The sequence below is a fragment of the Protomyctophum parallelum genome (assembly GCF_964188405.1).
Source record: "Protomyctophum parallelum genome assembly, chromosome: 6".
Classification (NCBI taxonomy): domain Eukaryota; kingdom Metazoa; phylum Chordata; class Actinopteri; order Myctophiformes; family Myctophidae; genus Protomyctophum; species Protomyctophum parallelum.
Window position 1 is genome coordinate 21,496,148 of NC_139701.1, and position 24,645 is coordinate 21,520,792.

Below are 24,645 nucleotides of genomic sequence, written 5' to 3' on the forward strand. Positions count from 1 at the left end.
TTATGACTGCGCCGTACACTGGACGGTTACGCTACGTGTGTTTATGATGAGGAGCCTTGAACCAGAGGCTTGTCCACAGGGAGTGGCACTCACACCCCACACTCTACTACCGCCACACAATTGCACATCAGACACTTTTGTTTTTTAGACCGTGAAAATGAGAGGGATGAGCGTCGCAGTGTGGGAATTGGGTGAATGTCACAATCCCACACTCGGTGTTGCCAATGGCGAACATGGCGAGATCGCCGAAATTCTGAGTTCCGCCTGTTTACTCAAGAGCCACAGTACATTAGTGCTGAAATTGATGCAATAAGCCCACAGGTTTTTCAACACTCCTTTCTGCCAAATTTCAGATTCATGGCTTATGTGGATTGTCAAAACTATATGTGCAACTCCTGATGTGAGACATTGGCAATATTAAATAATAGGTTTATGCTTAATTTAGACAACATTGTAGAGAGACAGGAAACCTAGGACAAAGAGGGGTGCTATGGAAGACTTGATGGGAGTTAGATTTGAATTCAGGGTCTAAGCATACGGTCAGAGCAGTAATGGGCTGAGGAAACCAGGAACCCAAAAGAAAAGAAAACTCATCACAAAAGTGTCAAAATGTCAATTACAACTCCATCTGGCGGTGACACATGCTTAACTTCGGTGACTGCTATAGGGCACACTAGCTTCTGGTATAAATGGCATCTGTCATTAACGCGTTCGAGTCCGTTACTGTGAGTTCTATCTGCAGTGCTGCGTCTGTTCACAGCAGTGCAGTGTACACAAATACACAAACCAAGCAGGTGGGGCTCTGACGCAACAGCTGTCCTTTAGTCCCCATCATCCCTAATGACAGAGCAAGAGGAGCCGGTTGTGTAGGTTTTACTGAACCATCACATGGTGACATCTAGCTGCACATGCCTTCACAACACCTGGACTAACTGTTTATGCCTGTTTACCTCTGTCATCAACAAGACCCCAGTGAACTCCACTCAACAGGTTGCTGGTAAACTGATACAAGGCCAGCATATGGTAATTCAATTCTCATTAGACTAGCCATTCTAAGGCATGTTGAGTATTGATCACACTAACCCTGTAGTTCCTATGTACTGTGAGATTGAAGATCAGCTATTTCTGAAAAGGGCTGGTGGTTAACATGTAAGTTTATGGGACCAGAATGTTACATTCACCAGAAAGTCAGGATCCAATATATTTAAAATGTCATGTCATACTCATAAATTACTTTGGATGGTTAAAGAAAGATTGTACTAAATTATCTGTGAATATTTACAGTGGGGAAACTTTTGTTGGGAATGTAGAGCATGCACATCAAGTATGGTGATCAGGTGCAGCACAAACAGAAGCTCAACATAATAATACAAATAAAGTCCACTAACAGCTCCCACTGTTTATTGTAGACAGAAATATCCATCCCATAAGGATCTTCATCAGGATATGAATCCCTGGGGATCGAAACGTTGATCTGCAATAAACAGCGGGAGCTAACAACAGTGTGTGTGGACTGCATTTGTAAATGTTAACCCCGTCATTTTGAACATTTAGTAGGCTACAACTGATTGTGATAGATAATGTAGCAAGATCATCCTCTGATGTCCAGATTCTTTCAGCATCTCAGACGCAATGTGTGGGGTGTAAAGAGAAATGCCTGAGGTTTTGTCTTGATTTGAAGTCTCACATCTTAAGTGATTTTTTTTCCTTAGCCGATGTGGTTGCGCAACTACATAGTACAGTCAGCAATGCATCCCAAATATGCCTGAAGCACAGATCACATAGATAAGGATCTTGTGGTTCAGAGATGTAGTGTGTTGCTTCTACCTTTGCCCTGGCAAATCACTGCATTAAACGATGACCTGTTATGATACAGCTGGCCCATAAATTTAAATTCTATGGCTACAAATTCACACGAACAATATACCCTGAGGGGCAACTGTATGTGCATATGCTTGGCACATGTTCAATGAAAACACATGTAATCAGACATACAGTAGGTGACATGGCAATACTTGTACAATAGATGGTTGTTTTGCCCTACTTAGGTGATTGGTGCTACAAATAATAGTGCAGAGGGTGTCAAAGTCAAGACAGTCTAAATAATTGACAACTTACCTGACATTATATCAAATGTCCTAGAACAAAGACTCCCTACAATTTAAGTGCCATGAATTATTTGCCAATGATATTTTTATAAATCAGTAGGGAAAAAAACATTCTCTTATGAAATCAAGGTTATGCTTCTAAAGGGTGCTGGATAGAGTCGGTGTTGTGTTGTAGTCTAATACTATAATAATTATACAAAAACAACAATAAACACAATATAATTGTTGATGGACGCAAACAACCTACACTTTGCACATGGCAAGTATTATCCTTGTGGAATTAAACAATAGGCTTTATTGATGCAATCCATAACATTTATTTGTGAATAGAAATGTTAACCACCAACTGCAGTAGTTGTACAATTATGATGCCTAGAACGTCCACACAGGTCTTATTAAATAAAACACCGGTTTTGGGGGAAAATGAAAGGCAGGAGTTTTCAGAGTAAAATCTCCCTCATCTGCTTGGCACTCTAGCGCCTTTATTCTGAAAAACTTCCTAGGTACCATAAGTGTTAATCAAATTGCTCTTCTATTGAGACATTTGTATCCTGTGGTTGTACTGGTTGAGGGTCAAAAGGTAAAGGGCTTTCTGTTATAGCTCAGAAGTAGAAAATTCAGTGCTTGTAAGGGGAACCCGGGCTCGAATCCTGGGTAGGACATAAAAGTTATGGATTGCAGATTTAAATACTGTGGGATTGGTTCAGTGAATAGAATTCTTACCGTCCATGTTGCAGACTTCGCCGTGCTGGACTGTTGGAATGACACATCGAATGTGTGCGTCCCAGCATAATCCGTGTTGGACGGAATTGCTGGGGAAGGAGAGAGTGCGTCGAATGTGGAGCTGGGCTGGTTGTAGGGCGACCGGGCGGTCACGTTCTGTGCATGGTCGTTGTAGGGACTGGTGGAGGTGGACCCCCCGTTTTGGATGCTCTGGTCCATGCTGTTCAGGAGCCCCAGGTTTGTATACTGTGACTGGAGAGAGAACAAAATAAGAGCATAAAATAACACATAATGTCAGAGAGACTGAAGCAATGGTTCAAACACAAATGTTTTGATTTATGTTTCAACAGCTTTCAACATAGCGTCCCTATTTTGGGATTTTTCAAACATTTTCTAAAATAGCAAAAACAGCGGATCGAAAAGTCCATGACAAGCATTGTGAGCTTGTAGATTAGCTATTTTCTCCAATCGTTGTACGGCTTAATCCATTCTGGCATCGCTTGGATGGATAAATGTACAATGTTGACAGAGATTGGTCAACATTTATCTCCATTAGGTTACTAAGGTTATTTCTGAAGCAAAATTGGACTTTTGAAGGGGGTTTTGCATGAGGTTAATTACACTGTGTGTAAATATAATTCTGCTTCAACAATCAAAAAGTAAACACATTGTGGTTACATGGAGAGTCTAAAAACATAACGCGTGAGATGTTATTGCCAGGAATGGAACTTGAGGATTTTGGGCACTAGCCCAGCACAGCAATTTGGCTTATATCATAATACCACCGCCATAGATGCCATTCAAATTCTGGCAAGTGAGCATTCATTTTACAGTAGTACAGAATTGTGAGCCAATGGCTAACATGCATTTTATTATTTCCCTATTCTCCTTTTACTGTAAAGAGCAACCTGGTAACACTATCAGACAGTGGATGTAGAGATGTTCTCACCCTACATTTCAATGAGTTTCAGACAGTAGCAAGCATGCCAACAAGTGGCTTCTAAAGAGTTAAATCTAGGATTAGGAAATGGATTTGTAGGCACATCTGCTAGTCAAATGATTAAACTAAGCGATTTAGCTAAGCTGAGCCAAAGAAAGACACACCAATTAAATAATTGGACATTGATCAGAAAGTTACTCAACACATCTGCAGACTCAGCGGAAAGACCTTCAAACGTTTGAGATACTTTCCTTATCGACAGGCTTGCATTTCATCTACTTTGACTGATGACTGAATCAGTAATCACGAATGACTAATAGCTGAATCAGCAATCCCGAATATGCGGTGAAGATGTTTATCAACCGTTGATGCTTTTTTCATTGTTTGTAAAAGTTCATGCTAGGTGATTAGTTACCACATCACACATATCCATGTAAAGTTGAATGTGGTTTAAATTGACTCAGAATGATAGAAGCTAATTATAGGGGGAAACTTTATGTCAAATAGATGAAAGGTGGAACATGCATTTATCACAGCCATCAAATAGGGTGAAAGGTAAAAGACAAAAATGTTTTTTCTGTAAATCAAAACTAATCAACATTTTCTGCAGAAGCAGAGACTTTGTGGCATGGTGCCAACCCCGAAACAAGCGCGTCTACCCTGCTGAGATCAACCAGATTGGCATTGATTTATCCAGCTGCAGATGAATCGTGCATTGCACTTGAGGAACCAGCTTTTCAACCAAGTAGGTGTACATATATCAGAGTCCATGCTTTACAGTCAACCCCCATCACCACTCACTCGCCTAGATTTTCTTTGGAGCAAAATCAAAATACAAACATAGCCTTAGCCTAGCGCTTGTTCCCAAAACCCAAACTATCCAGACGGGAGGAATGGAATTAAAATGTCTGCCTTTAAAACAGGATGCAGAGTTGGCCTGGGCTTTAGCCAACCGCTTCCTGCTTGCTTGCTGTGCTGGTCCATTCAACTCATTCCATTCCATTTATAAATGGCACATTCCTGGACTAGGTGCCATGGCTCTCGCTCTTTAGACGGTCATTAATCTCTCGAGGGCCTCTTGTTTATTTCAGGCACAGCCGACCACAGCTGCCCGGCTCACACCCATTCACACTGCACACAGGTGTTGCTTGTGTGCCAGGTGATCAACAAAATACACACAGCCACGCAACGACGTAGGCTACATGCCTATTACCCAAGTTGGTAAAATGTTAAACGCTAATCTTCCTCCATCAGACACACATTGACATTTCCACACATACACCCACACATGCACGCAGCACCTGAGAGAGGTCATTCAAGTCAACCACAGCATACCTCTGCAACAGTGCCACAGGGCGCATCGTTACTCTGTGTTGCTGTTGGATAAGGGTCAGTGTGTGTGTGTGCCACAAGTCTGCTTAACCTCCCCGGAAACAATGCCACCAGAGCTTATAAGAGCTTGTCTGGAGAACAATATACTGGGCATGCAGGTGTTAGGAGACAAGTGCTCTGTGAATGGAACACACACACACACACACACGTATCTCTACTCAGTTTAAACTCTCTGGCCTCTGGAAGGGAGAAGCTTTCACAAACACACGCTCCCTTACAATGGGGTAATTACAGACAGCTTTACACTGGACAGACTATCGAGTTGCCCTCTGTGTCTGATCTCAATACAGAGAGTCTTGGTAAAGTCCTCCTGGTTCAGAAATGTGTGCTTTGGTTTTGTGCTTCATGTTTACCTATGCCTATAATGATAATAATTAGTGCCATCTTTTCCGTCAGGTATGGAACACTAAAAACTACACTGTGACACAATTTCCTGTTTGGATGAATATTTTCCCGAATGTGGTGAGTCAGCAGTGATATCAGCGACCGATCTCATGGGCCGTGTGGCGCAAGATCTTCCTGCCGTTTATTGGAGCTTAACGGTAGCTTCACAGCCAATCACAGCGGACACTGCCTCCTACCTGATGCTGACGTTTTGGAAGGGGGATGTGACAGGGCATTAATTATCATTGTAAAATTATTCATCTAATGAAAAGGCTGATGCCGGCCTGTGAGCAAAAGAAATCATGGATCAAAGTGTCAAGCACAAAAAAGGTAAATTGAATGCGTGACATGATTGTCAATGTAAGACCATGGCCCATTCTTCAGTGTTCAAAATGAAGTTAGAGATCAAAGATAAAGGATGAACAGCTAAAAGCCTCTGAATGTTTAATTGACTGGAAGCTGGCTATTTACTTTTTACAAAGAGTTTTATGTGGGAGATTCAGGACTCTCTCAGATTCCTTAAATCAGATCTTATTCCACTATAATATAGCAGCCATTTAATAACCCCTTTAGTCGCTCTTAAAAATTCCTTCCGTTTATAGTCGGCTCTGTGGCTGTGCTTAGGTCTTTGGGACGTCAGGCTGCTAAACAGAACGACAATAAATCAGCAGCCTTGACATCCACGACAGCCTTTAATAAAGCTGGTGAAAGGTTTGCACAGTTTGTTCGCAGCCTGCGAGCGTTTCTTTGTCCGGGACACATGCTGGAGTAAGCATTTCAGGCCCACAGGAAAGGGACACTGCTGACCTTCAGAGTGATAGCCTGTTGATTCCAATGAAGGAATCCCGATTATGCATTATACATGTCACAGATATTTGTAATGCAAACAGTCGCTCTAATTAAAAGGGAATTCTTAATGTTGCCATCATACTACTGAATCATTTTGACAGGGAACACTGGCATAAGTAGTATATTCACACACTTTATCTATTGTTTTACATGTATTGGTGATGTAATGACGATTTGTCAGCTTTCAAATGAATGCCCATTTTTTCAAAGAGTTCTGCAGAGAGAAGTCCTAGAAAAGCAATACTAGATAACTCATTAGAGACTATTCATTCATTATTTTACCAAGTAACACATTTATTTTACCTGTGCCTGTAGTATTGTAGACCCAATTAATCAAGCCCACACTTTGAACTGCAATAAATGACAGGAACCAGAGAAAGACCTGGCCTAAGGGGTGGAATTGCTCCCATTCCAAGCTCTCTAGTGACCTGCTCTGTGTACCCTAGGTCGTCATAAGATTGTCTGTGGGGAGGGGGGGGGGGGGTACTGTGATGAGTGACCACAGGGGAGGGCGTCATTGAAAGACCCTACTCAGGATGGGGGTTGAGGTGTGGCCGGGTAGGGGTCTATCTGCACCTCATACATGGTGGGATGGGCAGACCAGGTGATTGCATCTACGTCAACACACCATTAAAGCAATTACGACCCTAGACTAAAACAGCAACGCCTGGTCAGCCACATTCTAATGGCCACTGCCACTGCCGCAACGCTGGGGGGTAAGCAGGGGAACCTGATACATCACACTGCAGCGATTGAGGTGGACACCACTTAAACATACCCCCCTTGCACCAACCCCCCGGCTCAACAACTTAAGACAGTGACCTGACACACCTGCTATCTGCAACCTGCAATCTGGAAATCTGTCACAGTTCTTTAGGGTGGACACTGTGTTTCGATGCAGCATCTGGTATGTGGTAACGACGGCACAAATATGAGGGAGGGCAGGGAGATGCCTGCATAACCATACACAATGCAGGGTTCTGGGTGTATTAGCCACTGAAGTCTTATGCTCTTTGTCGTACAACATACATTGGAATTTGGAAATAGCCGACCTACTGTCACACAACGCAAATTGTTTCTGTGTACGACAAATGACATGCCCAAAATGGGGACCCCAGGATGAAAGTGGTTAAGACATGAATAAAAGTGGATAAATCCGTTATTAATACGGATTTAAATAGACCTATACCGTATGTATGGTAAATGTGTCTCCAATGAAGATGCACTTGGCTCAAAATGATCACCCAAACCCAGAACTGAACTGAGCTGTGAACGCAGCAGCAGACAACCTCGACTTTGTGACTGACAGCAGAACAGTTGGCGAATAACACACAAGCAAAGCTGCAGTATTTTGACCTATGACCTCTGAAAGCAAGCTGAAATGTCAAAGCTATGGACTGCCCGCGTAAAGTAGGTGACAGCAAGAAACTTCTCCTCAAAAACAAGTAGAATAGTAAGTAAATGGGATAAATTAATTTGATTGAAGGGGGCATTAAACTTAAATATATTTAAGAAATAAGGTGTCGAGAAAGTAGCATATGTATGGCACTGTCATACATAACGTCAAATGTAGTTTTCCTCAAAATGTGAGAAAATAACATAACTTTTAAAAATGCACCCAGTGTTTACAGCAGAGTTGACACTGTTTGCAAAGAATTTGCAAATGAGACCGTCATTGGGCATTTTCTCACAATGCCCAATGACAGTCTCATTTGCAAAGAAATTGTGACTGAAATTGGAAAATGGAAACCTTTTGAGTTTTCTAACCAAAGAAACTAAAATTGTATTAGCAGATTAATGCATTGGAAAACCCTTCTCGTCCATTTTGATTTAACATGAATTCTTTAGAACAGAAACACCTCTAGGGTGTGAGAGTACGCTAAATCTATCTTTTAAATTAGTTAAAGAACACATTTTAAAGCACTATTGATATTGTAAGAACTGACAAGCCTCTGACCTTTTCAATTATTATTTAAAAAAAAATTATATATATAAAACTGAGCCATGCCGATCTCTGAAGCAAATGTTGGAGACTTGCTAAATAAATTTGAATACATTCCTGATTGCAATTAAGATTACAATTTCACACATCAGAACAATTTTCATTAAAATCCACTAAAGTAACATATAAGCCTATTAAGCCATTGATTTAAAAAAATAAAATAAAAAAATCACAGGATATAAATTAGTTTTAGTGGTCCAAGCAAGATGAACTAAGCAGCGTTTTCATTTTTCCATTGAGGGGATACAGTACGCAACAAACGCATACAAAACCAGCAATCACAGCAGCAGCAAGAGATCAACAGCAGCAGCAGCCATTTCATAAAACAACCACTCAGTCAGGAGACACTCCAGGTGTTTACATTCCCTTCCACTCTGTACACACATACACACTCACACATAAGCAGACATGCACAAATGCAATACCACTGATTCGAATCAAAAGAGGAATCTACCACACAAAAACTTAACTCTTAATAAGTTGAATTATTTCAACTTAATTTTGACCCATCTGAAAAATGTGTAATGATGACGTTCAAACTGCCAGCATTACACATCGAACAAGTAACAAACATTGCATAGCAAAACTGTTTAAGACAGACAAAATTTCCAAAGGTACGTTCTTGTTCAAGGCCATCATTCTCTACTATTCTTTGTTACTGTATTAATCGGTCTTATAGAAGCTTTGGGAAGTGGCAACGGATGAGCTGGTTTGATGCCCCGTTAGAAGCTTGTCTTTGGGCCTTACCTCGCTGTACGATGGCGCGGTCCCCGTCTCCAGGTACAACATGTTGGCACTGAGGTTGAGCAGAGCTGCTGCTGTTTGCTCCACTGGCTCCAGGATTCCACAACTATTTTCCTTCACTCAAAAGGAGTGATGTGGACTACAGATGTGAGGTGGAAAAGCAGAAGCCTCTATAGGATTCATTGGGAATGTCATATATACCGGGAAGACAGGAGAGGGGAGGGGTCTGAGGAGCTACCTTGAGTGTCGTACCTGAGTCCACACCCATCTTGCTGAAGAAGCACCCTCTCCTTAGCCTTTCCTTTGAAGTTCTGCAGGGCTCCTCAGAGGTGTAATGACCATAGCCAACCCAAATAGTAAGTTGTGCTACCTAGTAGCGAGGGATGCTTGATGCGGACTTAACATTTGCTTGCATCTGCCCAGTGCCTGCACTTTACCTCTAACATACTTCTCTCCACCTGCACCAAGTGTGATGAACTACAATGTAATAACAGAGAAATGTCAGCATAAAGACAATGTTGCTTAGTTTCATCTGCAGCCTGTAGACAGTTTAACGTCAATTAAGTTATCTAGAAAGATTCAGAATGTGACCTTTATAATAAATGAATGGATCATGCATAAAAAAAAAAAAGAGTCAAAACTATGCCAGGTCAGCCAACCCCAAAATGAGAATTCTGATGTCACTACCTGGCCTGGGAAAGTATTAACTATTATACCAGGTTAGTTAGCATACGAATTGACCCCTAGCCACCACAATGCATAGCCCCCGGTAACACAAAGTGACTCCTGTAGATAGCTTGTATCTATCAGAGATGACTGGTGTAGATCTGTTTTGGAAACATGCATTAAATCTCAGATACTGTAATGGTGCTGACGGTGCTCTTTGGAACAGTTGGGCAGTGATTTTTGTGTGTGTGTGTGTGTGTGTGTGTGTGTGTGTGTGTGTGTGTCACACAAACACACCCATTTCCCACAAAATGAGAAAAAACATGGATGTTTATGCTCATTTAAGTGTAAACAAAAATGCAATCATTAAAACAAAACTACTGAAATAAAATATAAAAATTACATCAACACAATACTCAGCTCTGCACGTTTGCCCTATGGTCAGAATAATTTTAAAGTTACTAACTAAACTGAGCACAATTCTGACCCGAAGTCTCTGATCACTGACCACACCCTGGCCAGGGCCAGAGGCTATAGTCCTGCAGGCCAGTGCACTCACAATAGCAAGAAACACTTTCAAAAGCCTATGCTAACGACCCCCCAAGAAATCCAGCCGCCACACAGAACCTAGCCTAGACTTTTATAAGTGCTAATTAGACGAGCTAAACAAACTCCTCATTATGCTAAAACAACACTGGCAGCCATGTTAAAATGAAGTTAGAGCACTCATTGTTATGCTGAACTCGTACAGTATTAGAATATATTGGTGCATTATTCAAACAAGCATCACAAAGGATAGACCTACAGTACATACCAGCTAAGAGCTCCAGTCTGTTGAAGCTTTCAAGAGAGGACTAAAGACTTTCATTTTTAATAAAGCATACGGTTAGCTATTCTGGTTTTTACCCCCTAGGCTTTTTGCCCCCATGTTTATATTTATTTATTTTTAGATGTTTTATGCAAATGTTTTTTTCCTGTACCGTAGCACTTTGAGTTCGTTTCAAAAATGCATTATCAATAACATGCATTTACTAGTGTTAATATTTTAAATATTTAACAATTTGGTAGTGAATGTTGGAAACCAATATGTTTGGTTATATTTGTTAAAGAGCCTAATGTCAGAGGATGAAACTGGCACTGAAAAAAGGTGCAGGTGCTGAGGTATGAGTTTATAAAATATTTAATGCTTTTGTTGCTCATTCTTCTGTGTCATATCCTTGGTCAAATAGTATGCAATGGTCTCCGTGATTTTACTGTTCCTCTGCGTCTGTGAGCGTGATGGATTATACAACGTGTCGGTTATTATTAATCCTTGTATAATGGTGATGGTGAGGAGACGAGGGCAAGGTGCAACAGCTGACCAAATAAGATGAATTGACAAGTTTCATGATTCAATAATTGTGAAGCATGAATCATACTTCTTAAATTACTTTCCAGCCTTGTATGTAAATGTAAACAGGCTGAAATCATGCCTACTACATTTGCCGTAAACGGTAATGGTCTCATAATCCAACATCAAACTTAACCTGACACTAGTTAACAAAGTTAGCTGAAGACTGCAACTCATGATTTGCACCAATTCTCTTCAGCATTCAGCCCCAAACCAGAAGCTATATGCGATACAAGTCACATCACTGTTTCCATTAGTGTTGCGAGATTCATGCAAAATCCAGGCCCGTTCAGACCTAAAAGGATGGCAGATCCCAGTGGAGCCTGGCAGCAGCTCAAACAATGACGATCCAGGGGCTCAGACAAAAGAGGCTTTGCTCAGTTTTTTCCCCTTTAAGAGCCTGTTCCTAAGTCAGCTAGATTAGTTCAGTATCAAGTGTCAGGGTGCTGTGGCTTCTACCACACAGACACCTGCCCTGAGCAGAGTGCGAGCGTCCATCCACACAGGACACATCCTTAAGTGATGCTTTCTAACACCTCAGCCCAGACACCTGTCACCAAATGTCTACAAAGTGTTAGTAAGAAGAGATGTTTGTCCATTAAACTAACATTTGTTAAACTACTGAAATATAATTTCTTAGTAGTTTTTACTGCTTAGGTGTCCCAGGCAAGGAGGAGCACACATTCGGTTTATCAAGTGGTAGATTAAAGAGGATGAAATCAAACTGGGAGACAATATCCCAATTTTATGCCATTTTTGTAACAATATACAGAGTATATCTTCACACAATATAGTAAATATAGCGTACAATGCAGTGAATATGAAGCTCTGAAGCTGAGTAACAAACTACTTAACAGGTGCTTAGCCCAGTGGCCATGTCAGACCTGGAGAGGAGAAACAGGCCGTCACACTGGCACTATTACTTTATGTATGACTATACACTCCTTAGTACACACCTTATGTATGGTATATTTGATTTTCTTCTTTTTACATTTTCCTTTTATTATCTTTTGAAACTGCAATTTGTTGAAGCTTGCACAGAAAATAAAACTTGCGATTTGACAAACTTGAAGTGGTGATGTCAGTTAGTCAGTTAGACTCAATATTAATGCATGGGCGCTGGTCCATGAAATAATATTCCAATTTCATTACAATGTTGTCAAAACTTATTCCATCTTGGTCCATTTAATTTAAACTTGATTGAAAATGTTATTTCACAGTATGCCAAATGGGTACATTTCAAAACTAATTCACAAGTCAATACAAAAACTGTTACTTTGTGGACGATCCATGATTAAGCGTTACACTTGTTATGTTTACCTACAGGATCCACCATTTTCAATTAATCAAAGTGTCACTGACAAGAGAAAGGTGATATCAGCTATAGTCTTAGTCAGAGAACCAACCACAACCAATGAATCAATATTCATGGAACATCAACATGTTCCATCTTTGGGTTTAATTCATTTGATCTTCATCTCTGATGAGAAAATTATCTCATGAACCCTATATTGCATTGTAATGCATTGTGTTGCGAGCACGTTGTTAAGACTGATTACTTTGAACAACTCATACTGCCCAAAGGCGACATACTTTGAATTAACAACACTGCATACTGCCTAAAGGCAACAGCCTACAATAAGATAGTCATCTCTGCACATTGGTCGAACGACCATTTAAAAAGCCAACACCAACATTGTGGTCAGAAACACAAAAAGAAGAGTGATCACTTTATTTCCAAACATTTTGGAATGTTATATACTGTATAGTTTAAAAAAAGAAAGAAAAAAAGATTAAAAAATATGTCTTAATTAAAGGATCTGTCCCCCCTGTTGCAATTTTCTTGAATCAATGTAAGACTAAGCTTTGGCTAAGAGATACAAGCCATCACCAAATGCAGTTGATTCATCAAGCAGACCATGAAAAATTTTATGTTTTCCTACACCTTCTTAGTGCGCCAGAGGCCAACTGGTGGGGCTGGGCTTAGCACACACACAATCAGGTCTGTGCATTCAATGAACATGTCAACTAATATCTTTGATTAAAAGGTAGGGTAAGGAAGTTAGTTAAAATAGGGGTGGGCGATATGGTGATAAATAACGTGGAGACGATACAATGCCTCCACGATATGTCTTTTCAGAGATATCGTACATCGTGATACAGCTAGTGCAGTGGTTCCCAAACTGTGGTGCGTGCACCCCTTGTGGTTTTATTTAGCTCTATATAGCTTATGCAATTTTTATTTTCATGTGGGGGGTGCGTCAACTAGGTCGGGAGGTAACAGGGGGTGCATGGCCCCCACCGCTGAGCTAGTGAATGCGCATTCTACGATTTGCAGTTCTATATATAATGGTTTTGTTAGCCAAAATGTATATATGCATTGTTTTGGTCCGAGTGGTCGGTTACTGCTTTTTCCTTTACAGACGGAAGGTCGGACACACATACACAAGGTCGGACACACATGGACAGGGGCCAAGTCTCAGCTATGCCTTCAGCCTGACAGACAACTAGATAAAGTGCCTTATCTAGTTGTCTAGATATTATCTTGGGGCACAGGTCTCCACCAGGGCAGGCCTCCTGGTGGCGCTATAATAGGCCAATATGAAAAGTATTGCATTTCTTCTTACACCTTGGATGGCAATTGGATGATTTGAGGCATTTTGTTCCAAAAATGTACCTGTTGGTGGTGCTATAACAGGGCCAATGTGAAAAGGATGGGATATATTCCTCAGCCTAGTAGTACAGTCTGTGAAAGATTTCACGTAAATTGCACGCTGTGTTCATGATTTGAGGCTTTTTGTTCAAAAGGGGTCAATCCTGCAAACTTGTTGAAAGCCAATAATAGTACAATTTTGCAGCCTGTACACTTTCTCAAACCCATAAGCTACATTCTTAGGATAGTTTGAGCGGTGCAATTACATACATTGTCAATGCAAAGATGAGACGTTGCGCGAACGGGACGACGTGAACAAAGCAAACCTTCGCTTCCCCCAACTCCACCCATTGCATCTTGACAGCCAATCAGTGTTGATTTTTTCCAGAGCACCAGAAATGTTTTGGCTGTCCAGCTCCAACTGAACTGACCCGGACTCAGCAAATGTGGAAAAACAATATTTGCAAAGACATAGGAACAAATTTTGCTGATCATAATGATATAGTAGCAGGAATTATGTTAAACATATTGAACTGAGTAGTTTCTAGCTCGGTCTGTCATATCAATAATATATCAATAATTAATAATATGGCCCGGGCAGCCGGCGTGGTGGTCTGAGCACCCTAAGCTGCAATGCCAGCCTGACAGCGTGACGCGGGTTCGAATCCCGATCTTGACGATGCTCGTCACTCCCCATTTCCTGTCAGTCTACTATGCCATCAATAAAAGGCATAAAAGCCCAAAAATAAATCTATTTTTTTTAAATAATATAATCCACCACTCGAAGGAGGGGGAAGAGAGCAAAGTGATGCTATTGAAGCGATTGGAAACAAATAAATATCTTCAGGTGTGAATGCACCTATACAGTAAGTTAATGCAATACAATATTGGATTATCAAAAGACTTCAAAATCCTATTAAACAAAGAAAGAAAGTCAAAGCCAAATAAAATTGTATAATAGGTTATAGGTAATTAACAGTTTAGATTGAAATGGTAAATTTATATAGCAACTTTATCCAAGGAGCTTTACAGAGATTGTGCATTACATTCACCCATTCATACACACACCGATGCCGGAGGAAACTATGCAAGGCACCAATCTGCAATTAGGGGTTCAGTGTCTTGCTCAAGGACACTTCGACACCAATTCTGGGGGAGCCCGGGATTGAACTGGGACCTTGCGGTTACCATCCGGTCACTCTACACCTCAGCCACTGCCGACCCCATTTCCACCTAACTGTCTGAGAGGAGAGAAATAATATGAACGGAGCTATAATTATCTTCATACGTTTTCCTGCTCCATTTGTGGACCCCAGGAAGAGTAGCTTCTACTAAGGTAGTAGCTAATGGAGATCCAAATAAACAAACTATTCTATGACATGACTTTTTAATACAAATGTTTTGAAAATTACAGAGCAGAAACATCTCAAACATCCCATCAAAGGAAATTATTGCAACACTGATGGCAGATCATGTTTCACTTCATCCTCATAATGACCGCAAAATGTGAGAACTCACTGTGAATGGTAGAAATACACTGTTTAGCTGCCGGGAGCACGTCACCAGGCTGCAACAGCAAATCACACTATAATGCCTGATTTATACTTGGTCTGCTTGCCTATTGCACACCAAACACAGCCGATCTATAAGCTCACAGCACGTCGTTACATGGCACCTTGTGAACTTGTAGATCGGCAAGTTTAGGTGAGCAACACCGCCACGCATCTAGATATAAATGAGGCTTAAGACCCCAGAGGTGTAAGCAACCAAACACAAACATGCAATTAGACGCCACAGAGCTGTGTCGACTGAGCTACTCTCCTGCACAAGTTGTTTTTCAACCTTCATCCTGTGTTTGAAAAGGTGCCTCTGTCTCCTAACTCAACACCGCATCTTCCACGCACAGCTGATCAGAGCGTTATCTGGGTGTAAAATCAGCTGTTTGGGGTAGGATATAGCATTTCTCCTGCCACCGTTTCTGCTACATTCCTTTGTGTTATTCTACCCAAGGCTTGGGTCTCTCTCTCTCTTACCTCTGCCCGCCCCCCTCCCCTCCTAGCTGTTGCATAGATGAGACACGTACTGATAGATGAGCTGGAGACCTCGGCAAGAGAGGCAGGTGCTGCGTTAAATTGTTGCCCTGCGGCTATGGGAAAGAGAAGGGGGGGTTGGGGGGAGGGGTTGGAGGGGGGGGGGGGGGGGAAGAAAACTTGGAGAAAAAAGGAATTTCAAATTAAACATAAAACCTACACAATACAAATAGGTTCCCCAGGGCACAAAACAACGAGTCACATTCTAATGAGTCATGAAAGAAGTGAACCTCGACGAGGGTGGGATGTCTTGGTGGTGGGGGGGGGGGGGGGGCTTTGCCCACTGTGGCACTTTCATCAGAACACGCAATGTGACGCAATAAAATGATCGGGGCTCGGTGATTGGCAGGCAGCCATGGCAGAGAGCCCTCCTCACACCCATGGCATGCCGAATGCCACGCCCCTCCCTGGTAGTGGAAGGTGGGTGGTGTGGTGGGGGTGGTGTGGGGGGGGGGGGCGAGGGGCGTGGAGACATTAATCACCAGTTCAAGAGAGCATAGGCCCCCTTGGGGGATGTGCAGGGCGGCGTTACTCAGCGCCTTCAACAGATTTTAGTTTTATTTGTGTGTGTGTTTTTTCCCCTTCATGCTGGCTGGACAACCGCATTCCAGGACTGGGAGTGGAGTGCCCACTTTTTCTTCACCAGTAACTTCTGGGATGACTGGGATCATGTGTCCTCACGTACAAGTCAGACATACTACTGACTTTATACCTCTACAGTTCAAAACCATGCAACATACTTACTACACAGTGGGGCGTATAGGAATCCATACAATATCAAGCGTACTTTGTTGTAGCCGCGTCGCATGACAAAGATAATCCATTTACAAGCTCACAATGCAAGCTCACAATGCAATGCACTGTGAGCTATAACGGCTATTTTTGGATTTATTTTACAATTTCTGCCTATACTAACAAAATAGGGACGGCAGGTCGAAAGTGGTTAAATTATAGGATTATGCTGTAAACTACAGCTCAACTCAAGGTTTTCGGTACAATGCTGCCATGCATAATATTCAAGCCGGCTATTCGCACCTCAAGTTATTTTTGTCCTCCTTAAAATAAAAAACAAAATGCAGTAACCACATACCACCGTACCTACAGCATATAAACAGATATGTGATTGCATCTCCAGACTGAGAGCTACCTGTCTCAGCAGCGGGCCACCCAGGTCAAGCACGGCTTCGATTCAACCTGATAACATCATCCCCTTACGAAGATGACACTAGATAAACTGGTGAACAGCCTGGCCAAACTCTAATCATTACTGACTGCTGTGTTGCGTGCACCATATCCTCCACACAACTCTGAAAGGGGAATTTCCATTGTTGTCACCAAAATACCCAGATTTAGCTAAATGCTGTACTGTATAATGTATGGGATTTACCACTGAAAGACCCATCCAGTCAAGAGTGAAATGAATCTTGGAAATATTGTTATTAAGGCTAGACTTTAATCAACTTGAACCGATTAAAGTCTATGTACTTCGTCGAACATCCAATTACAAAAATAGCCCATCTGCACTGCGTTGACAAACGTTTCAGGTGAGTAGATGTTTTTCCAAAATGTTTGCCCAGAATAGGGATGCTAGGGTTCATGTTCAAATATTTGTTACACTAAAATATTAGGAAAGTATCAGTGTTTTACACAGTGCTTATCACTAATTTTCTTCAACACACATCTATCCATAATGCACTGAACGGCTGTTATAAGTCAGATAACCTTTATCAGTCACATTATTGGCTCAGCAGCAGATCTGCTGCTGAGTCAGTTAAATGAAGCTAAGGGGCACGGGTGTACCACCTTCTGGAAATCCGGGACTACAGTTATGCACCGAGTCTGCCACTGAGAAACTTTTTCTTCTTGGAAAAGCTAAAATGATCGATAATAATTAGTTTCCATAATAATAATAATGGAAGAATTGGCATTCTTTCAAAACGATTTAATTTAGAACAACCCAGCGTGGGTGCACAGCCAAGTGCAGTAAGAGTTATTGATACTTAATAAATACATAATTAAATTCAAATTGTGCATGTTAATTTTATGTAATTTCCAGACTATCTTTTTTAGATTTTGAAGCAACAAATTATTGATATGTGAATGACATCCTATGAGCATGAGAGGCAAGTCAACTGTACTTACAGAAGGTGCTTCCTCTGGGCTATGCATGCTAATGCAGTCCATGCTGATCTGAATGGTGTTGCCTGCAGGTCCATCTGGGGGACCATCAGAGAAGTTGAGCTCAATGGGCTGGACGGAGTGGACACCATTTCTAAAACCCAGATGAGATGGGTCAACAACATTGATAATAAATTATGAAAGAGAAATATAATGTATGCTTTTGCACGGTCTTACTGGTCCAGAATCTCAATCAGCTGGTTGAACACATCTTGACTCATGATGTCAGATGTTGTAGACGACGGCTGTGACATGGTGGTGAAAAACGAATTATCTGTCCAGGATAATCGGGGTGGGTCTCGAAGTCTGCAGGGGGAAATAATCACCAAAGAGAATATTAATTCCACTTTTCATCAAAATATTCAGTTATGTTATGTTCAGTTGTTTTCAGTAGTACCAACAAATAACCATTTAAACCCTTATAGTTCATTGAACGACAAATCTAGCTGATCTATGTCACAATGCCTATAATAACATGGTAAAAATAGGTTGAAGGTGGTTAAAGTGTAAAAATCACACCTGTGTGAACCGAGTGGTGCAACTCTCTCTCTCTCTCTCTCTCTCTCTGTTTCTGGCAAACAGTGCCCCTACTGGTACTCAAACTGGTGCTCATTAACCAACACATAGGTGAACATCACGGACATTGCTGTTCCTTGGAGCACCACTCAAAAAGGACGGTTACATTAAATGAACACTGGAGTTTACTTTGCAGATTATTTCCCATCACATAAAAGTACATTAAGGACGGAATTTGCAGTTCATAAAAACAGAGGACCGTGATCCGCTGGGTTAACACGAACCGTTTCAACCACACCACCCCATGAAGGGGGGGAGGGCGAGAGGGAGTCCCGCTACAGCCACTCATGAAGAACATGTCTATTGTGAAGAAGCCAAGCTGCGTAGGGCCGAATATTTGTACTACACCATAATGGTGATTATGCTCCATTCAGAAGGAGGCACTTTGACCTGCTCCCCTGAAACAGGACACCTGCTCTGGGCTGAGCCTCCTATTGTTCTTGCTGAAGTGGCGCACGCTGCAGTCTGAGACAGGGGCGGAATTCCCCCCTCCGTCTATATGATAGCACTGCTGCAACTTCTGGTATGTGTGCAGCTGGACAGGGGCAGGGGGGAGGAGAGGTGGGGAAGGAGAGGAGGGGTGCATAATCTGAAGCTGGCACTATTTAAGGCTTCGGAATTCCCCGGCACCATGTGGTGAATGATATTAATACCCGACTAACAAACACGGGCATTTCTAATGAGGAAAATAATCTAAGATGATGTTTCAAAACAGGGACTTCTGCCCCAAATGTTGGATTTGGAAGAAAAGAAGAAAGATCCGAATGCGCGATACACAGTGAATGAGATGACTTGTAATGTCACTGATCCTACCGTGTTCCCTGCGTACAGATTTAATGACAGGCTGAGGCTGTGAAACCGTGTCCGTGATTGCATTAAGAGCACTGGAGGCATCTTAGACACACAAGCATTGCTTTATATTACGCTGACAGAGCAACTTGGCAATGTACCACAATGCACAAAAAACAAGATTTATGAAGTACAAATCAACATTTTGTTGCAGTTGTGTATGGGGGGTAAAACATTTTATAACCCGGCACCTATTTGGGGCAGGTCATTCTAGGCGAACATTTTCACAAAGATACCTGATCTGCAAGTTCACAATGAGTCACATTGCAAATGTGTGACGTGTTGCGAGCATATACATTGGCTATTGGTATTTTTGCTTTGAGTTGATAAAAAAAAAAAAAAAAGCTTACATTGGGAGAAAAGGCCACTGGAAGGAGAAAATATTATGTGGCGTCTTGGAGCTTAGACCCTAATCAATATATCCAAGTGGAATATAGGAGAAGGGTGGAGGTGAGGTGGTTGAGGACTATGGCTGCACATAATGGACCTGTCCTGTAGCCTATAGCTGCAGCTGATGGATGTCTGTCTGGCCTGCCGTGATACTTAATATAGGCTACATTTTGGCTCAACATCAACAATAGGATAAGCCAGTATGTCCTAAGTAGGTGTTGAGTGGAATCAGTGACAGTGCATTCCAGGTGAAAGTGAAATATACAAACAGAGAGGAGGTTGATGTTGTATATCTACAGCACTGGAAAATGTTCATTGCTGATGATATTACACATTGTAATTCAGACACTTTTGATGCTATACAAAAGGACTTCAGGAAGGGAGAAATCTTGGCAACAGACCCTCCTCATGGCCATAAAAATATATTTTAATTATACAGTTCTGGCCATGTAATCAGTGTAACACCATGGAAATTTAAAGTAAAATGTACACTAGACAAAACCTAAGTCATGTACAATATTGTATGAACTTGGAAATGTGAGGTATTGTGTGAAGAGATACCTGAAATGTGACATGCCTATTGTTTACCTTATGAATGAGCCGTGTCACATAACATTATAATTCCAAGTTCAACTTTACATTACATGTATACATCAGGTATAAAAGGAGAACATTTTATTTTGGTGCTGCCATTTGTAAGCAGATGCAAGGGAATTACAATGGTGTTCATCATAAGTATTATATTGAATGACATCACATAACCCCCATAATGTTAAATTATTGAGAAGCACAGTTGATCAGCACCACAGTCCAGTCCACTACTCTGCTGTATCAGCTCAGTGGTTACTTTTTGAGCCCAGGCTCACACTTGTGTTGTGTGATTTCTTTTTACAGCAGTGATACAGAGGTGATAACCCATGCCATTCATGTAAAGAACATATACAGCGAATCTCTTAGTTACAGCAACATTGTTCTTTTGAAGCAATTGTACTGTAAGGAATGAGCCAGTTCTGTCAAGGAACTCAGTGCAGTTGACTTATGAAAAACATTTTTTTTATATTACTCCTCCAGATTCTGCCCCAAAATCCCGCAAATCGTTACACACTATCTCTATAGTCATGTGTTCAAGATGGATCTGTCTGATATTTCATATTCCATCCTAATTGGCTAACATTGGCTTTCAAAGTTTGCAAGATTGGCTGTTTTGAAACAAAAAGCCTCAAATCATGAACGCAGCGTGCAATTTACGTGAAAATCACAGACATTCCTACTACGATGAGGAATATATCCCACCCTTTTCACATTGGCCTGTTATAGCGCCACCAAAAGGTGGATTTTTGCCTCAAATCATCCAATTGACATCAATGGTGTAAGAACAAATGGCACCCTTTTCACATTGGCCTATTGGACACGAGGAGGCCACAACCTGACCTGGCCTGGTGGGGAGTCAGACCTGTGCCCTGAGGGGCACTTTATCTAGTTTCATTCTCAGACTGGTTGTTTAAACTGGAAGTTTACACTCCTCCCTGCTTGCTTTTTCTACTGCTCTGCTCACACTGCTGTCTTGCTTAAAAAATGCTGCTCACCCTCCATCACCCTAACCTCGCGTCACCACCAGGCTTTCCACCTCGGAGGAAACCACCACCACAGCTAGCTGCAATTTGCAACTCTAGATTTTTGAGTGGTGCACCACTCCCTTACGGAGCTATGTGTGTGGGTGGCTGGCACGAAAACAGCATGGTTTATTTCACCACCTGTGCACAACCTAACACACACACGCACGCACATATTAACTGTATATATGGTGATTTCGGGTGTGCCAGTACAGTACAGTAGACTAGAGGGACCCCCACACGGTAACTCTGTCATTTCTCAACCATTTCGGAGAGGGGGGCTCGCCGGAATCGGGCTGGCACCCTGGGTGCGTTCCTGTGGGTCTGGAGCTTGTAAATTGCGGCTACAGAACAGCTACCTTTTGCTGTCGTTTTGGACCTGCTGTTTTATGTACAGGAGATTCCCTATTGTTGGGACACAGTTTGTCAACTTGACATTACATCAATGATGCCATCCAAATGTTCCCTTCGCCACTGAGTGAACACCAAATTGTGATTATGCAGATAGATTTGTTCATAAACAATTGGGAGTCTATTTGCTCTCCTAATGGTGAGAAATTGCTAAGAACCTTCGCACAGCATAGAGTAAACACAACAAAGTAATTTGTTAACTTCATGCTGCCACACAGAAAGCACCTAAATGAAACACATGTAAGTTCACAAAATCACAACCACAACTAAATGTTATTACCGTATCTCCCAATTCTGTTTAACGTGTCTGCTTGGAAATGGAACCGCTTCACTTAATTGGGCAAGTTGGCCACGTGTAGGCTAAACTTCAAACATTGCAACAGGGATAAGTTTCTTGTTTTCAAAACAAATCCTAGAATCGATTTGGTCTAAGAATGAATACTATTGTATTTCGTCCAGAATATATTTTACCATAAATTATATTGCAGGTTATGTGGAGACTGTAGTCATTAATGTGATCGAACCGTTAATAAAACAAAATAAATGGCCGCTGCAAGGCTGCAGCCAAGTACATGACAATCTACCAAAAACACGAAGGTGCATATTTGAACTGTAAAAACAAACAAACAAACAAAAACGCCAAGACATAACTGGTGAACCCTTTCGGTTTAGTCTCGACCATAATAAAGTTATTCCACGTTGCATAATATGTGGAATGTTATGCTGTTATTTTGTAAACCATTGGAGTTCATCATCCATCACAAATCAATGACCTGACTTTAGTCCAAACATTTACAACCGCACTGTGTACATCAACACATGTTTTTCCTCACCTGAGCCGTGGCGTACGTGTTGAGTTTGGTGTATTAATGAGATGAATTAACTTAATAATATTATGGATATGTGGATGCACGTGTTGGTGGTTGCAACGTTCACCTCCTGCTTCCTGATGCAATATGCAAATGAGCTGCTCACACGCACGTCACACCTTCTCACGCAGACGCAGTCAACAAACATCGAACATTACATAATTTTGTTGGCCAAATAAAATCACAACAATATTCTGTTTTATCTGTCATCTATATCACATTATCCGGAATGTTCGCCTTAAAACACGCTCGCACCATTTGTTTGTTAGTCGCATTATTTTAGTTATATTATTTTGACCCCTGACCCCTTTGGGTCACTCAAGTGACGCCAGTAACAACAGCAGCAATAAAGCGCCAGACCGACCCCTAGTGGCTAAGGTTTCCATTAAGAAATACAATTAATTATTCATCAGAGTAAATGTAAAATGTAGTGGCCTAATGGCCTATCATTATTCAACAAATAATAATAAATGTCACAAATAATTACAAAATTATATTTTTGTATAATCCTTTCCAATGATCATCATTCCAACTGTACATTTTTGTTATTGTTTTATTCAATACATGATGCTGATGGGGGATCTAGCCCCTGAGCCAATACAGTACATCGCACTACCAGAGGTACAATCTCTCTGTCTGGAATGTGTTTGTCCCTGCTGTGTATTTGATGTAGTTTTTGTTTATGTTTATAAATAATTGGTCAGGAGTCCAAAAGAGGACAGTCTACTCTCTACTCTCTTGTGTAGCAGATGACTGAGATTCTAATTGATTATTATACACATGTCCTTATGTTGCCTTTTGGTTTAGTTTTATAAACCAATTCACCTCTACTCTAAAAAATCCTGGTCTCAGCATTCTTAATTCTACATGGGCAGCAATTTATTTATTTTCTTTCTTTTTTCTTTTTTTTTTTACCAAACCTCAGTCAAATGAGTTGAACCCACTTCTGACTGTTGTTAGCCTGCTATTGGGTGTCTGGTTACCCAGAGAGTTATTCAGTTAGCCCGAGGCGAAGGCTGTTCAGCATCCACTTAAGGACAGAGCAGGCCCCTCCAGACGAGACCAGGCCAGAGGTCACCACTAAACAGGGATGGCTATTGTCTCTTGGCAGGTTGGGCACACCGACCGATGAAAATGCAATCAAAACAAACAGCCCAGCCGATCGGGGGGCTTCTCCAGTGTCCTTATTAATCATCCGTTCAAAGGCCTAAGCTCTTCTCCCCCTCATCTGTCAGCCCTGGCTGGAAGAGGGACATGACTGCTAAACAAAAGAAAGCCCCCAAAAGTTTATCCTCGTCTCTCCGTCCCCTCGCTTGGTGTTGGAAGTGAAACATTTTCAAGTCAATTCCTCTCTGGGGCGAAACGACAGATAAAAAACAAACTACCTTAGGGGGTTGAACATTGTAAACAAAACAAGCTGGTAACAGGAGAGAAAATTAAGCGTTGTAATTTCTAACTTTGCATAACTATTGTATAAGAAAGGTAAATCTATGTTAAGAAAACAAAACATTTTAAACATGTCCAGAAACATACAAGAACAAACCACAAATATAAGTATAAGTTGATATACAGGTCACAAAATATCCATTATGATAAAAGAGTAGTGAATAATATTTTTTCTTGCCTCCATTTCAACCACAGAAATAACCCAGTCTAACCACCTCGCATGAATAAACTAAGCCCTCACACTTATGCACCTGATGTGATACTAAGTCATTGTAATTTCAATTAAGCAACAAGCCAGGCGCAAATTATGAACTCAGGGAACTGCAAAGACAACACAACAGAGGAATAATTACTGTCAATCAAAGAAGATAA

The 24,645-nt window shown here is 41.4% G+C and overlaps 1 protein-coding gene across 8 annotated transcripts in view; it reads right to left on the bottom strand.

Annotated features, from left to right (window-relative positions):
* The window catches only part of tp63 (tumor protein p63), a 61,765-nt gene that overhangs the window by 15,372 nt on the left and 21,748 nt on the right, over window positions 1-24,645 (bottom strand). For 6 of the 8 annotated variants that reach the window (XM_083766321.1, XM_083766322.1, XM_083766320.1 and 3 more), the window contains 3 exons: window positions 18,297-18,425; window positions 18,084-18,213; window positions 2,832-3,083 (listed from right to left, as the gene is read on the bottom strand). In XM_083766321.1, the coding sequence (XP_083622447.1) occupies window positions 2,832-3,083; window positions 18,084-18,213; window positions 18,297-18,425 (511 nt within the window). Of the gene's footprint in view, window positions 1-2,831; window positions 3,084-9,145; window positions 9,313-18,083; window positions 18,214-18,296; window positions 18,426-24,645 lie in introns of those variants that run through there. The other 2 variants (XM_083766325.1, XM_083766324.1) reach the window with 1 other exon arrangement.